Source organism: Cyanistes caeruleus, chromosome 14 (genome assembly GCF_971803275.1).
Source record: "Cyanistes caeruleus chromosome 14, bCyaCae1.hap1.1, whole genome shotgun sequence".
Classification (NCBI taxonomy): domain Eukaryota; kingdom Metazoa; phylum Chordata; class Aves; order Passeriformes; family Paridae; genus Cyanistes; species Cyanistes caeruleus.
The window spans coordinates 8745629-8759933 of record NC_141714.1 but is presented as its reverse complement, the minus strand read 5'-3'; the positions used below and the strand labels follow the sequence as shown (position 1 = coordinate 8759933).

At 39.8% G+C, this 14305-nt stretch overlaps 1 protein-coding gene across 4 annotated transcripts; it reads left to right on the top strand.

The window, feature by feature from the left end:
• Positions 1-730: 730 nt before the first annotated feature.
• On the top strand, positions 731-14001 carry NXT2 (nuclear transport factor 2 like export factor 2). 4 transcript variants are annotated; one of them, XM_023926118.2, is made up of 5 exons: positions 731-1326; positions 5852-6071; positions 8175-8261; positions 9392-9536; positions 10419-14001. In XM_023926118.2, exons 2-5 carry the CDS (start codon positions 6057-6059, stop codon positions 10595-10597), a joined length of 426 nt encoding a protein of 141 aa, XP_023781886.1. In that variant the 5' UTR covers positions 731-1326; positions 5852-6056; the 3' UTR covers positions 10598-14001. The 4 variants fall into 4 exon arrangements, with proteins under 4 accessions (XP_023781886.1, XP_086706777.1, XP_086706779.1 ...); XM_086850652.1 differs by lacking the exons at positions 731-1326; positions 5852-6071 and adding exons at positions 6166-6253; positions 6488-6625; XM_086850651.1 differs by lacking the exons at positions 731-1326; positions 5852-6071 and adding an exon at positions 6109-6797.
• The last annotated feature ends 304 nt before the right edge of the window (positions 14002-14305 follow it).

Genomic DNA, 14305 nt, shown 5'->3' with positions numbered 1-14305 from the left:
GAACCTTTACTAAAGGCATAAACATTACTTCTTTCTCCTCCCAGAGGAATCTGATTGTTCACAGGTTCTCAACATCATTTCATCAAAGATCTACCAGATTGAAACAGGCACCCCACTTGGACTCCATGAGGCTGCAGGTTCTTTTGCTCTCCCATTTATAGAGTGCTGTGCTTGGAATTAAATTATTTCTGTTACTGTTAATTACTGTTATTAATTTGTCCGAGGGATACAGTTGGTGTTGGGAAGCCTGAGGACTTGGCTCAGCTGGTGGCTGCCAGTGGTAAAAGGAGTTAGCAAGAATAAGTCTAAAGTTTAGTTACAGTAAAGCTTTTAAACTCTTACCAGTGTCCCAAGACCTGAAAGGTTTTACAAGCTTTGAAAATATGAAAGCTTTCGGGTCCCCATCTAAGGTGAATAAAGGTGCTCTAAGTTTTGGTAGTTCTGGGACAAGAAATTTGGATGCCTGCTATCCAGGGTATTGTTCAGTGTTCTGGCATGATCAGTACATTGAACATGTATGCTCAGAGACCTGAGAGCCACATTTGTATCCACGGCTGTGTCTACAGGGGGACAAACACATCTTCCTGTTTTTAATTCCATACTCCTGCAAAGTAAATAGATTGCGCCAAGTGCTGTCCTTTAGACTTTGCTCTGACAAGTGGCGAGTGACCAGCGGTGACACTGGCGTTCGCACCGGTCACAGCCCATTGACGAACACCGCTCCGCCCATGACATCACTGCAACCGTTCCTGAGTGCGCACGCGCCGTGACGTGAGCGCCGCGCTCCTTCCGCCGGTGCTGCGCGCGCGCGCGCTCGCGGTGCGTGAGGCGGAGAGCGGCCCTCGGAACGGCGCTGGGGCCGTGGGATCGCGTGTTGTGAGGCCGTGCTGTGAGGAACGACTCAGGGACCAGCTCGTCCCAAGCCCCGCGTGGGCAGGGATACCTCCCACTGCACTAAATTACTCCAAGCCCCGTCCAGCCCGGCCTTGAATACTCAGGGATGAGGCAGCCACAGTTTCTCTGGGCAGCCTGTGCCAGGGCCTCAGCACCACCAGTTCCAAACTTCGAATCTAAACCTACCCTCTTTTAGTTTAAAACCTTCACCCCTTGTTCTGTCAAGTTTTACCCTTACCCTTTAGGCCCTGCTAAAAAGCCTGTCCCCATCTTCATTATAAGTACTCTTTAAGGCCTCTTTACTGGAAGGCAGCAGAGCATTTTATTTCACCAGACTGAACAATCCCAACTCTCCCAGCCTCCTATCACAGAAAATGTGTCTGTCTTTCAGTCACTCTGTCTTACATTCAGTGAATTTGAAGATCAGCATCAGTAAGTTCAGCAGAAAACTTACTCTTCTTTACTTGAATGATGGAGACATCACTCTGTCTCTGCTTATCTGCTGTTTATCTTTGACTGTGTTCACTTTCACCAGTTTCCCCTTTAAAAATCCTTAAGCTTAGTGATGTTTAACTAAATCCCATTTTTGGAGGAAAAACATTTTGGGTGACTTAAGATGTAACAAGTCCACACTGTTCGTTCAAAAAAGATCATTTAAAAAGTTGACTGTATGGTATTCATGGTATTCATTATTCTTCAGTTTAGGTCAAAAAAAGAAAGCAAATCTGTTAGGAGGCATCAGTAAGCCCAGTATGCACGCAACTGACAGGAAACCAGGTTGTTCTCAAGGACCTGCTTGTGTAGGGTTCCATAAAACACATATTTCTAATAGAACATACCATCAGTGAAAAGGTTTTTGAAGAGTTTTCCTGTCTCTTGATTAGTTTTATGTTGTGAGCAGTTTAAGTTAACATGCTGAGTATTATCATTCATGCCAGTTTTTCCTGTGCCAGAAACTGTACTGGTAAAGAAGAAATTAGATGGATAATTGGCAAATTCTGTCTCTGCTAACTAGATTTCCTATCTATTATGCACTTTACCTACTCTATTATTGCTCACTGGAATATACTTTCAGACCATTTTTTTCAGGATGCAACTTGATCTACTGTTTTCCTTGCCTTCACTCCTGGTGCTTATCTCCTACAGTTCATAAAACATCTGTTTGGATGCATAATAAATGGAATTGATTTGTGCTGAATTGTAACTATTTGGAAAGTTATTATTAGAAGCAATCAAGAGAATCAGTGTTACAAGGCAGATGTACCCCTTTACAGGTTTTACATGTTAAAATTAAGGTACAGGATGTAGTTTTGAGATAAGCGATGTCCCAAGATGAAACAGACCTTGAGATGAAAAGAGTTGGAACGATTTTAGGCACAGGGTCTAAAAATCATTAAATGTAAGACTAATTAGTAGACTTACATAACACAATGCTTAGTATGCACATGCAAACCTGTAAGGTTATCCAGAGGACGACAAGGATGAGTGTAAGCCTTCATCCAAAGACCTCCAAAAGAAGACTGAAGACCCCCTAATGACAAGTGAGGCTTGGGCCATGAAGAATAGTGACGTAAAATCAAAAAAGTCTGAAATAGGAGGAAACTTATGGGAACCATTAATGAATATGTATAAGCATACAGTATATAAGTTTAGCATGAAGTGCTTTGTTTTGTACGTGAGGTAGGGTGTGAAGCCCTCTCCGTACCCTGGTCAGTTTTGCTTATGCTTTAATCATACTGAATTACTGGCAAATTGCATATAAATTGTATTTTTTTATTAAATTGTATTCTTTTACTAGATGGTATTCTTTTATATCAAATTACTATGCAATTTACTAAATTATATCCACTTTTAACTAAACTGCTATTAACTCAAGGGACCTAGTTGTCAAAATTCTAATTTAATTTATAACAATTAGTTTGATCTGAAACATATGCCTCTGTTACAAACTATTGATTTGTGCATCACCTTTTAGCCAAGTAGGTTAATTGAATGGTTCCTGGGTAATTATTTCAGATGCAATCTCTGAATTTGCCTTCAAAAGAGCTGATGGAATAGTTTGAAATTTAGCCAAGGTATTTCCTAAAACTGGAGTTTGAGTACTGGGGCTGTGGAACTGATGTAGTGGCTAAAGGTAGATTTTGAAGAAACTTTGTTTATTCCCTATTTAGCTAAAGCAAATAAACCAAAGGCCAGATCTGGCTTCCACTAGAGTTAGTGGAATTTTGCCATTTTTTTAACAGTTGGCTATTGGGTTACTGATATTTTAGGGAATATTTGGTACCATTGTAATAACACAGAGAACAGAGACAGTCCAAAAGAAAAGTATGCTGCTTTCCCTGCTGCAGAGCTGCTGTCCTCGATCAACTAAGCACAGAACCACAGGTCAGATGTTCAGACAAGGCTAAATAGTTTGAAGTGTTCAGGAATAAAAGTAAAACATCTGCAAGCATATACTCAATAATCACACAGGATTCTTCTACTCTTCCATTTGTAATGGAAAGCAAATGACAAATCTCTTTACTTCCAGCTGGAAGCAAATTGCTCTTCCCTGGAAAATAATTCCTTAAAAGGTCACCAGTATGTTTGGCCTGGAGAAATATTACTTAGCATTTAATTGATGTTAAGCGCTCCCACAAACCAGTTTATTGTTGCAGGCTACCTCCCAAGGCTCAGCATTGAGGCTTGAGCTAAATGCAAACTGAGCTCAGAATATGCTACAAGCTGACCTGAGCTAACAGTTTCAGAGAGCACATAAACTACACTTCCTGCCCTGTACACCTTTCTTATATGAGGGAACTCTGCACAGAAGTTCTGTTAAATCTATAATATGCAGTAGTAAGTGCTCCATCTGTAGATGATCCATAATTATTCATTAAAAAAAAAGAAAATTAATGAAAATTTACTTTAAATTTGCCTATTCTCAAAGGATGTATCTTTTAGAAAAGGGAAAGATACTAGAGAAAAAAGCCCCCACAAATATATTTACCTAGCCATATGTTTTACTTACACATGGTCAGATTTTCTCAAGAAGTCAAATAATGCATCATTACCTAAAGAAATGAAGAGGATTAAAAATTTTCTTTAACAAGCAAATGTGGTGACACTTTGAACCGACCTGTTCTGATAATTTATCTCCACTTTGGGATTGCTTTGAATGGAGTAAAATGGAACAGTTATTTGTACTTGATCTCAGCATATCACACTGGATACAATTATCATTTCAATATCCTTTTTTTTCTTTAAAAAACAAGGGAGGTATTTATCGGCATAAGAGTCATTGCATTCCTCCAGTTCTGGTGTGGCAGAAATTTGAGGTGGAGTGATCCATTGAGAGTCCCCATGGGACTGTAGTAAGCACAGGTTCTGCCAAGTCCACCTTTTATGCTGGGAACTGGTTGAAATAGGCTTTCTTAAATTCACTATGGTTTAGTAAATCCCAAATCCAGCTTTAGCATTAATTTTTTATCCAGCCTGTAAGTCAAACATCTGAGACCTACTCCTGGTTATCATTAAAATCAACAGATCAAATCTTTGAGTTCTCATTCAGCTCTTGCTCAGGCAAACCCCTCAAACACTGAATCATGATCCAATTCCACAAGAATCCCATTAATCAGAGTCTGTCTGGATTTGGCTAGCGTCAGTTGCTTCCGTTGTTTTAGGAGACAGTTTATCAAACTTCTGTACATCTGGGAACATTATTGCATTCTCTGGTGATTTTATCAACAATTGAGGGTCCTGCTTGTCACAAGAAACCCTCACTATTCACAAAGATGTTTGGTCTTAGAGAACAGCCTGGCCTCTAGGCAGCCTTTGCAGATGCTGCTTTAGCAGCTTGAAAGCTGAAGTATTGTGTGAATTGTTATCCTCAAGGGAATTCTTCAGGTAAACATCACAAGACCTGCTGAAGCTTTGGCAGTCAGTTGGACTTTGGGAGCAGGGATGCTGCATGTCCAGAAGCGCCGTGCAGCCCGTGAAGGCTGAGTAGCCTCACAAGAACAGTCAACCTACCAGCTTAATTCAGTAACTGACACAGGCCATGGACCAGTGCTTTGGTCTCTATTCAGTAGAATGGCAACAGAAATTTGAAAGTTTTGCCTTCTGCACCCTGGATTTGCCCTTCACTGTTGGGTACAATCCTGCAGTGAAATTTTGAGGCTTCAGGGTTCAAGAGTGTTATGATTCCAATGATGTAGTACATTGAATCAATACAATGAATCAATAAATTAAGAAGTATTGTCATTTGTTGGGGTCTTTTAATAGACAATGTTCAGTGGAAATCTGTCAGTGTTAATTGCATAATCTTAGAGGAAAATAAATTATAATCCATTGAGAGTTACAAACCCATTAATCCAAGTCCAGCAAGACAATTTGCAAAACTAAGGACTATTAATTTTATCAAGGATAATCAGGACCCATAGGCCTAATTTTAGTCTGTCATTACAGAAATGTCAGAGTTTGCTGTGACACAGAGCAAGGTTCATTTGAAAAGTGGTCTGGGTAAAATGCAGCCTGTCTTCATTTTTGCATAGCTCTTAATACAAATGTGCATGATTGTCACATGAGGGTTCTGTGGGAAAATGTGAACTCTTCACCTTACTGGAGATTGAATTCCATTTTCATTCAGTGGTCATTCCTTGGCCAGTATCGAATAATTTACAATAAAAATCTGCAGTTTTTCAGTAATTCTTAAATTATTCAGTGCTTTGTTATAAAATTTAATTTATTTTAATCAATGGCTGAAAACAGAAGAAAATATGGCCTAACCCAGATGGCTTAATGCATTTCTGAAATCTTGATACATCTTTATGTCAGTAAAGATATTTTTAGGTTTTATGAGTAAATTTGACTGAAGTTCGAAAATAGTCACTTCTAAGAATTACTCCATACAAATAGGGAAATACATAATACTATTCGCTATTTAATTGTGATTACAATTTTAATTCATTTTCCCTAGTATCAAGTCTTTGGGGAGACTTCCAGCACCAGTGATTTCAAAGGCTGATAATATTGATTCTGGAAGGAAAGTCCCGCCCGCAGCCGGACCTGGTTTGTACGCGGAAAGCTCTCCGGGGCACCCCGGCGGAACTCTTTCGGCGAGGGACGCGCGGCCGGAAGCTGCGGACCAGTGCATTTCCGGCGCCCTCCCGCCTCGCCGCCCCATGGCCGCGTCCGTGGTGAGTCCGGGCCGGGCCGGAAACTGTCAGGAACCGCGGCCTGGGGCGGGGGGAGCAGGGGGTGTCCGCCTCGGGAGGGTGCTACGTATGAGACGGCGGGTGTGGGAGCGTGGGGAGGCCTCCGGGAGTGTCCTGGCTCCGTGAGGGACGGGAGGGGCAGGGCGGCAGCACCTCAGCGCGGGGTGCGTGCAAGGGTCACTCCCGCCCTCCCGAGGGTCCCCAGGGCAGGGTGGGTGCCCGTGTGTTGCGGTCTCAGTGTCATCGTCCAGGAGCCTTAGGACAGAGAGGAGCTTAGTGAGGCCGCCGGCAGAAGCCGTGTGGGTTGGAAAACTGCTTGGAGTTGCCGCCGGAGTCTTCGGAAGTTGATTTTGGGGTTGGTTGGTTGGTTTTTTCAATTATGGTTTTCCTGTTAAAAGCTTGGAAGGAGGGTTTCTAAGTGAGGTGGTTGGACATTGGAACCCGAAGGAACTGTGACCGTCTCCATCCTCGGAGATGTCCAAACGTGGCAGGAGACAGGACAGAGGACACAGAGCCGGTCAGATGCAACCTGGAAGGTGGATGAACCTTTGAAGTCAGCTCTAGTTTAAAAAGGGATTAGGACCAGATGACCTCCAGAAGTTTATTCCAGCCTGAATGGTTCACAGAGTTTAAAACTGTTTGCTGGTTGTGACTGTAAAAACTTGCCAACATCGACAGAGCTTATTTCCTATTAGACTTCTATTGCAGGTACCCCAACAACTCATTCCAGTCTCCTGCTATTTCTCCAGTGCCCTCGCTCATGCCCATTCCGTCTCTCGGGAGCTGAATGTGAATGTTTAGTGCTGGTTGGGAAGTGTTGGTGTGTGGTATGAGCCGGCTGAGTGCTCACAGGCCTCTTCTCTCACTGGCACAACAGGCAGACCTGCAATCACTGTTTCCAGGGGCAGGTCTTACACTCCTGTCTCCAGAGTTTCTCTGGGTACTTTCTGGCCATTGAGTTTGGGAATTTTTGGGGAAGGTAGGAAGATGAAGAACAGTTCGTGTCCTTGCAGGGAGAGAGAAGAGATAGTGCACAGAAACATGTTTGGCTTTGTTGAATAAACAGGGATTATATGATGGGCCTACATACTTTTCAGATTGGAGCTTTCTCTGATTATGAATATTTCATGTGTTAATGCTGGAGGAATTCCTGGTGATTCTGGAGTATATTCAGTAACAGCAGCCAAGGAAATACAAGTAGTGAAATTGCTCAGCACTGATAGAGTTGCAGATACTAAGAGTATAATATTGAAACACGACAATGATAAATAATAAACATTTTAAACAATTGATGATAAGAGAACTAAATGCAGGTTTATGGATGTATGGACAGGAAATTCAGAGTCTGCTTTCCAGGATGTTCCAGTTCAGGGTCTGTAGGAGATCATGGGCCAAACAGATGAAAAACAAGCCAAAAACCAAGTGAGATCACAGTGCAGTGCTGGGACAGCAAAGGCTGGGAATTTACCTGGGAATGAGTAAAAGTAGAGAGATGTTAGGAAAATTATGAGGTGTGAGGAGAAGTGTTTGGTTTTGACCTGTGAATATAGCTCTAATTGATATTAGGAGAAATATATTCAGATGTTTGCGTTCTCTCTCATACTATATTTTATATTTCTATATATAAAGGTATGTTAAAAATGAGACTAGGGTGGTAGTGTGATGGGGTTCTTGCTGATTCTTAGAAGTACATTGATAAATCTTGTTCCTTAACTTTATTTCAGAACAGCCATCACAACAACAACTGTTTTCTTTGAATAATTTCATGGCCACACTACCTGCAGCCAGCTGTAGCCCATTTTCCAATGTAAAAATTTGCAATTTGAATACAGTAAATATATCAGCATTCAAAACTAATGGTGAAACTGTCACCTGCCTAACATCTGCAAGTACTTGTATTTCATCTTGTACTTCTGCAAGTAGAAAAGGAGCTTAGAATAAATTTCAACAGTATTTGATGTCATCTTTTGGTTAGGATGGTAAAGACCAGTCAAAGTGACTTGCAAGAGAGATTGAGTTAATGATTGGGTAACTAAATAACTAATTGCATAACTAAAAAAATTTGATATTATTTCTTTCCTCCAGGATTTCAAAACCTATGTGGATCAAGCTTGTAGAGCTGCAGATGAATTTGTCAACATTTACTATGAGACAATGGACAAAAGAAGAAGGGTATGTAGCAGTTTTGACAATAGATAAAACTGTCTTGACAATTTTTGTTTGTGTTTCTAATTGTCATTACACAGAAAGCACCTGAACATTGGTTGCCATGTGCTGTATTGGCCATGGTAGAGCAGGGCAGCTGTTCCTTAGGCTGCCTTGCAGAGGATTTTGTGCTCCTGTGCAGCGTTGCTATAAAAGGGGCTGTTCAGAAAGTGCCTTAGACTTGTCGTGACCCTCATTTAATTGGTGTGCAGCTATGTCTTACAGGTACAGGGTTTGGTCGGTACAGGGAAGCAGAACTTGCTTTATTTTCCCTTGAGGTCAGGATTTAGCTTCTTTTTCCCAAACTTCTTTCATTAGCAGTTACCACTTTTGGTTCTGGAGTTCTTCCAAGTACCTGGAGTTGAAGCAGTACAGTTGTGTCTGGCTCTCCAAGTCTTCCTGGACCACACTGATGTGGTACCATGTAACAAATATTTTCACTAGAAGAGAGCCTTGAGACAGGACTTTGGAATTTTAAATGTACTGTAGTTTCAGTTTAATAGCTTGAAGTTTATGTGAGCGTACCAGCAGTCCCACCTGACTTCACAGTCACTTTGCACATGAGTAGGTTGGACAAGGGGATGTGTCAACACCTTAAAGGAAAGCTGGGCAGTTACTCAGGTGTGACAGCTTATGAAACATTTGGGAAGTTCTGGTATGCTGCTGTCCTGTTCAAGTTTCATGTTTCCGGTCTTGTTCACTTTTTTTTTTAAACCTGAAATTATAATTTCCTGACCTAAACTGTGTTGTGTGCACACTCTCCCCCTCAGAAGGAAAAAAAAAAAAGTCAGTGATAAACTTATTATTGTGGAAAGGTAGCATTGTCCTTTTGTTAGCAACCACTTAAGTACGGTCATTACCTTTGTTAAATGGATATTATCAGCATTTGAGACATGAGTCACTGTGCCATTCATAAAGGAAAATGTGTTAGTTTTAATTCTTGGTCAGGAGCAGTGGTTGTTAAAAGGAGCTACAGTTTCAGGAAGGCATTTTATCTGTCAAAGTAACAGAAGAAATCAGTAATTCACAGTGTTTTGTATGTTGTCCATTGTATGTTTACATATTTTTCCTAAATGTGTATTTTCATAATCATTCAGGCTTTAACCAGACTGTATTTGGACAAAGCAACATTAGTTTGGAATGGTAATGCTGTGTCTGGACAAGAAGAACTAAATAAGTTTTTTGAAATGTTGCCATCAAGTGAATTCCAGGTTAATGTGTTGGACTGCCAGCCTGTTCACGGTAAGGTTGTATTATAATTTACTTAGTTATTTTTCATTTTTTTTATAACTATCAAAAGTGAGCAATTATAGTAGTGCTTAATAATTCCTTAGGAATAAGCTTAGAGAAAATACCGAGGGTTGAAATGTCAAGTTGTGCTTAAATAAAGCACAAATCAAGAGATGCAGCAACTATACACTTTTTTTTCATATCTGGAAAATATTTTAAGGACTTTTTTTGTTTAGATCATATTCAGACATGATCTGTTTTCATGTATGGAAAAAGTCTGGCTTACCAGGTTATGTTGTGCTTGGGAGACCCCTATGGTGGCCTCTTGTACTGACCTGCAGTATAATGTGGAACATATCATTATTAACCTGTATGTACTTTGATTTCTTTACATCTAGAATAGGTGTTAAGTTCTTTAAATTTCTGATTAACAACTCCTAAAGAAAGGCTTATATAATTGAGAAGTTAATAAATTGCTTCTAATGGACATTTTGGGAATATAAGTAAGGGAAAAGCCTGTGATCAAACACACTTGCTTTGCTGTAAAAAGGATATAATTTCTAATAACTTGGGGGGAAGTATATGCAAGTTGATAAATATCTATATGTGTGTATATCTCAAGTAATGAGAGCTTATTTTAAGCAAAAACTGAGGTGTTTGTCAGTGCTCTAAAATGAAGAGCAGGAGATGAAAATGGCAAAGCCGTGTTGGTGAACCCACCGCTGTCTGTGTAGAAACGCTGCACCAGAGCTGCACATCCCTGCCTGTACCCAGCTGTTAGCCTGGCGCAGTGTAACCAGAGTTGAACCAAGCTTCTGTGTACATTTCCTGCCTCTTTACCTGCTAGTCTTTGTTTGAGTTGTTTTCTTCATCATTTCATACCTCCTTGTGAAGAGCAAGCTACTCAAGGCCAGACAACAGTCCTCGTGGTGACAAGTGGGACTGTCAAATTTGATGGGGATAAGCAGCGCTACTTCAATCAGAACTTCCTGCTGACGGCACAGGCCACCCCCACCAACACCGTGTGGAAGATCGCCGGGGACTGCTTCCGCTTCCAGGACTGGGCCAGTTAGCAGGGCCTGGTATGGGGAGTGACCTCTCATTTGGCACCAACAAATTTGGCACCACGGTGCAGGCAGCTGTTCCCATGCAGGGAATGCACGTGCTCTTTGTGTTGCATCTGATGTTATGGACGGTCTACAGATGTTTCGGGATTGATTCCAGTGACCACAGCTTTAGTAATAAAATGTGAGAGGTTGCTCGTGTTAGTTGAATTTAGTAAAGTGCTGAAGGCAGTGAGCTGTATTCGAATCATTCCTAAAATGCCTTACATGCAGCTATGCTGCCACTGCTGAGTGCTCAAACTGTTCTGTTTGAACACAAAATCCTATTTTGAATACAGAATAATACAATTCTGACCAAACATAATTTTTTTCAACTTGAAAAGATCTGTTTTTACAGTAGCATCTTCTCTCTTTTGAAGATGCTTGTGGCATGAAGATGTAGTTTTGAAAGCTCCCTACTCCTGGTTGTAAGAGGGTGGGAAAGATTGCTATGGTTTCTACTGTTAGTGAAAGGAGCAAATACAGCTCCTAAGTTTGCAATCTCTCAGTCCATTGGAAAGGTAATGTTTACCTTCTCTGATGCCAAAGGACTATGTATCTTTGAGTTTCCTTTTGGTCTGAGCTTCCCAGACTTTGGTTGTTAATTCCATGGATTCATATGTAGGGCATGCTGAATGATTCGGAGCTCCTGTGCCAATAACTCTTCACATGCATGTGAAGGACTTCAAACTAATTATTTTTCTTTTGAAGTCTTACCATGGCCTAGAAATAGGTCCTGTACATGATTTCTGTTGGCTTTAATTCTGCATTCTGTTGCTATGAGGTTTGGATTATTTTTCCCATATTAAGTCTGCAGATTTTCTTTCTGTCTTTTCAGGAAACGTAGTTAAAAAGTGACACTGAAAGTGTGCATTACTGTGAAGCCTTCAATTTTTCTCATCAGTACTGTTATTTAGAGCAGGTGCTTGCATTATTTTCAATTGAGGACAGCAGCTCTGCACCACTAACATTATCTTCCTCTCATGCAGATTTTTTACTGTATTTTTCATGTTCTTTTTAAACATTGCCTTTAATTACTGATTCTGGGGCTTTTGTGTGTCTTGCTTTAAAGCGTAGTTCAAAGCTTCCAGCTGCTTTGAAACACTTTTCAAAACTGTAAGTTAAGAGAGTCCATCTTAACTTTGGAACTTAAGAGCAAATTTGAGTATTAGCAGCTTTGTTACTGGTGCATTTCTGTTTTGCTGAGTAAAACAAAAAAAAAAAATAAACACAAAATGTAGCTGTATAGCTGTAGCTGTATCCCTGAGCATACACTTTTCAGTTACTTGCTTGTAACTGAATATACAAGAAGGGAGCTTGTAACTCTTATTGTAACCCATGTTTTAATGACAACAGCAGTCTGAAAGCAGTTACAACTGGAGCTCACTTGTTCAGTGACTTAAAAGGAGAAAACTGTGAAAATGAGCAATATCTCACTTGTGACATCTTAAAGCATCTGTATTTTGTGATGTAATCCCACAGAACAGATAAGGGTTTTCAGGCCCTCTAGTCTTCACACCAGTAAGTTAGAATTAGTAACCTGTCTCTGTTCAGAGGCTGTTTATGGTCAGAACTATTGTGTACCTATTTTTCAGGCTGAAGAATTTTAATTCCTGCACAATAGTGCAAGAACAGAATTTTTCAAAACTGTAAATATTGTAAATACATTGTTATTTCTGTATGTAGTGAAGAAAAGGTCATTCTATTTAATTACTGTTTGTTCTTAAGAGATTATGTGATGTTCATATATTTGTATTTCTTCTACAAGATTGAAAAGAAAACATAACCTAAGCATGCCTGTGACTGGTACAGCATTGTTGAGCTGTGACACTGGCGTGGTGTATTCTACTGGCTGTTTAACTTGCTGTTGATTGTGTAAGTGGTGTTACAGATCTGCTTTGCATACACAAAACAGGTTTTGCCTTTTAAAATGCAGCAATGGGTGCAGCTGTGGCATTGGCTTATTGGACTTTGAAGGCGGTCACCAGAACACACACTTATATCAGTACCTGATAAGCTTGTGCTGTGAATAAATAGTTATTGGATATTTTTATCCAAGTTTGAATTTATATAATAATTTTTAAGCTTTTACTACGCAGACTCAAAAAGAAGATTCAAAATATATGAGGCAATGTTTCAGTCAATCAGATGTTATTCTCAATTATTTTAATGCTATTTAAAATGCAAGCTGCTTTTAAATCTGACTTACGCAATTCATATTAAAAAAACCGGCCAAACAAAAAACCCCACCACTACCTGGAACATGATTGAGGAAGATAACTAACTGGCCTAGCTGGACAAATCCAGTCAAAACTCTTAGTAAGATCCGCAGATGGAGTAGGACTTGGTATGCAAAACCTGGGGGTTTTGTAGGGAAATTTACTGGAACGCAATTGCTTCAGGCTAGGGTGAGGTGCCAGTTACTCCTGCCTATTTCCATCATCTTCAATGAGAATCACTTGGAGTGATCCAGTACTACCATAATTAGCTCTTGCTCTTTATAACTGAAAATACTGGTTTGCAAAATATTTTTATTTATTATACTGAGTGACAATGTAGCTATTAGACTCAAGTGGTGGTTTTACAATGGAGTAACTAATGGCACAAACAAAAAATATTTGTTACTAGCTCTGTGCTGCTTGTTAATGTTCTGTGCTGAAATTAGCAGAAAACACAAAAATGTTTTCTTTTCATTCTGTACAAACCCATCCAGCTGGTTTAGTGTGACCATTGCCGAATCTACTGCAATATCCAAAATTTACAGTGGGCATCTATAAAATGAGTGTTTGTGCTCCAAACACTGAACTGGAGTTAATGCTTCCACTTTTTTTTTGTTCAAGACCAAATTATCCCTGTACAACCAGTCAGTGAAACAAAGCCAGCTGAAGAGCTAAGCACTTCCACATATGAAATAGTAGCAAGTGAAGACTTGAGAGATCTTCTCTTGTGTATGTTCCCTGTATTGTCTATAGCTGTCACTGCTTTTCTGTTGCTTTGTTCTTTTGGCATACTACAGTTAAATTGATTTAAAATGCCTATGTTGGAGAAAAGGGATTTGTTCTGATGGTATGAATAGTTTGTTCTGATATGCCTGTGCTTCCTTAACCTGTCTGGAGAAAAGCACATTATAAAGAAATGCTGTTTTAGCAGTAAAATAACTTTCCACACTTGAATATATTTTGTAAGTTTTTGAAATTGTTTAAGACCTCTTGTAAGATTAATTTAAAAAAACTAAAACAAACAAAACAAGAAAAAAACACCAAAACTCCCCAAAACCTACTGGGTACTCTACTTTTTTTTTTTTTTTTTGTATTATTACTATTATTATAAATTTTCATAGCTTGTTCTTATGATATTAAAAGTGCAAGAAATAATTTGTGGCTTCCTTATCTTTACTACTTGTGTTATAGGTCTAGTTCTGATTGTTTTCTAGTGGTGCTGGGGCACTGCAAAACATACTGGCAACTCTGTCAGGGTAAAACGTGTCTGGAATAACCCTATAGCAAATGCCTTGCCAAGAGCACTCTCAGGCAGTAAATGTTGAGCTGCCCAAAGTAACTATTTAACATATCCCTCTAAAATTTACTAAAGTTTAGACTGTTCTCCAACGCATACCTGGATGAAGTCAAACAAAATTTGAGCCAGATCCTTGGGTTATAAATATTTTCACTCAGAACA

Coding starts and splice junctions, on each gene's coding strand:
- NXT2 (XM_023926118.2), top strand. Junction 8,262..9,391: donor CAATGGACAAAAGAAGAAGG/GTATGTAGCAGT, acceptor ATAATCATTCAG/GCTTTAACCAGACTGTATTT. Junction 9,537..10,418: donor GGACTGCCAGCCTGTTCACG/GTAAGGTTGTAT, acceptor CTCCTTGTGAAG/AGCAAGCTACTCAAGGCCAG.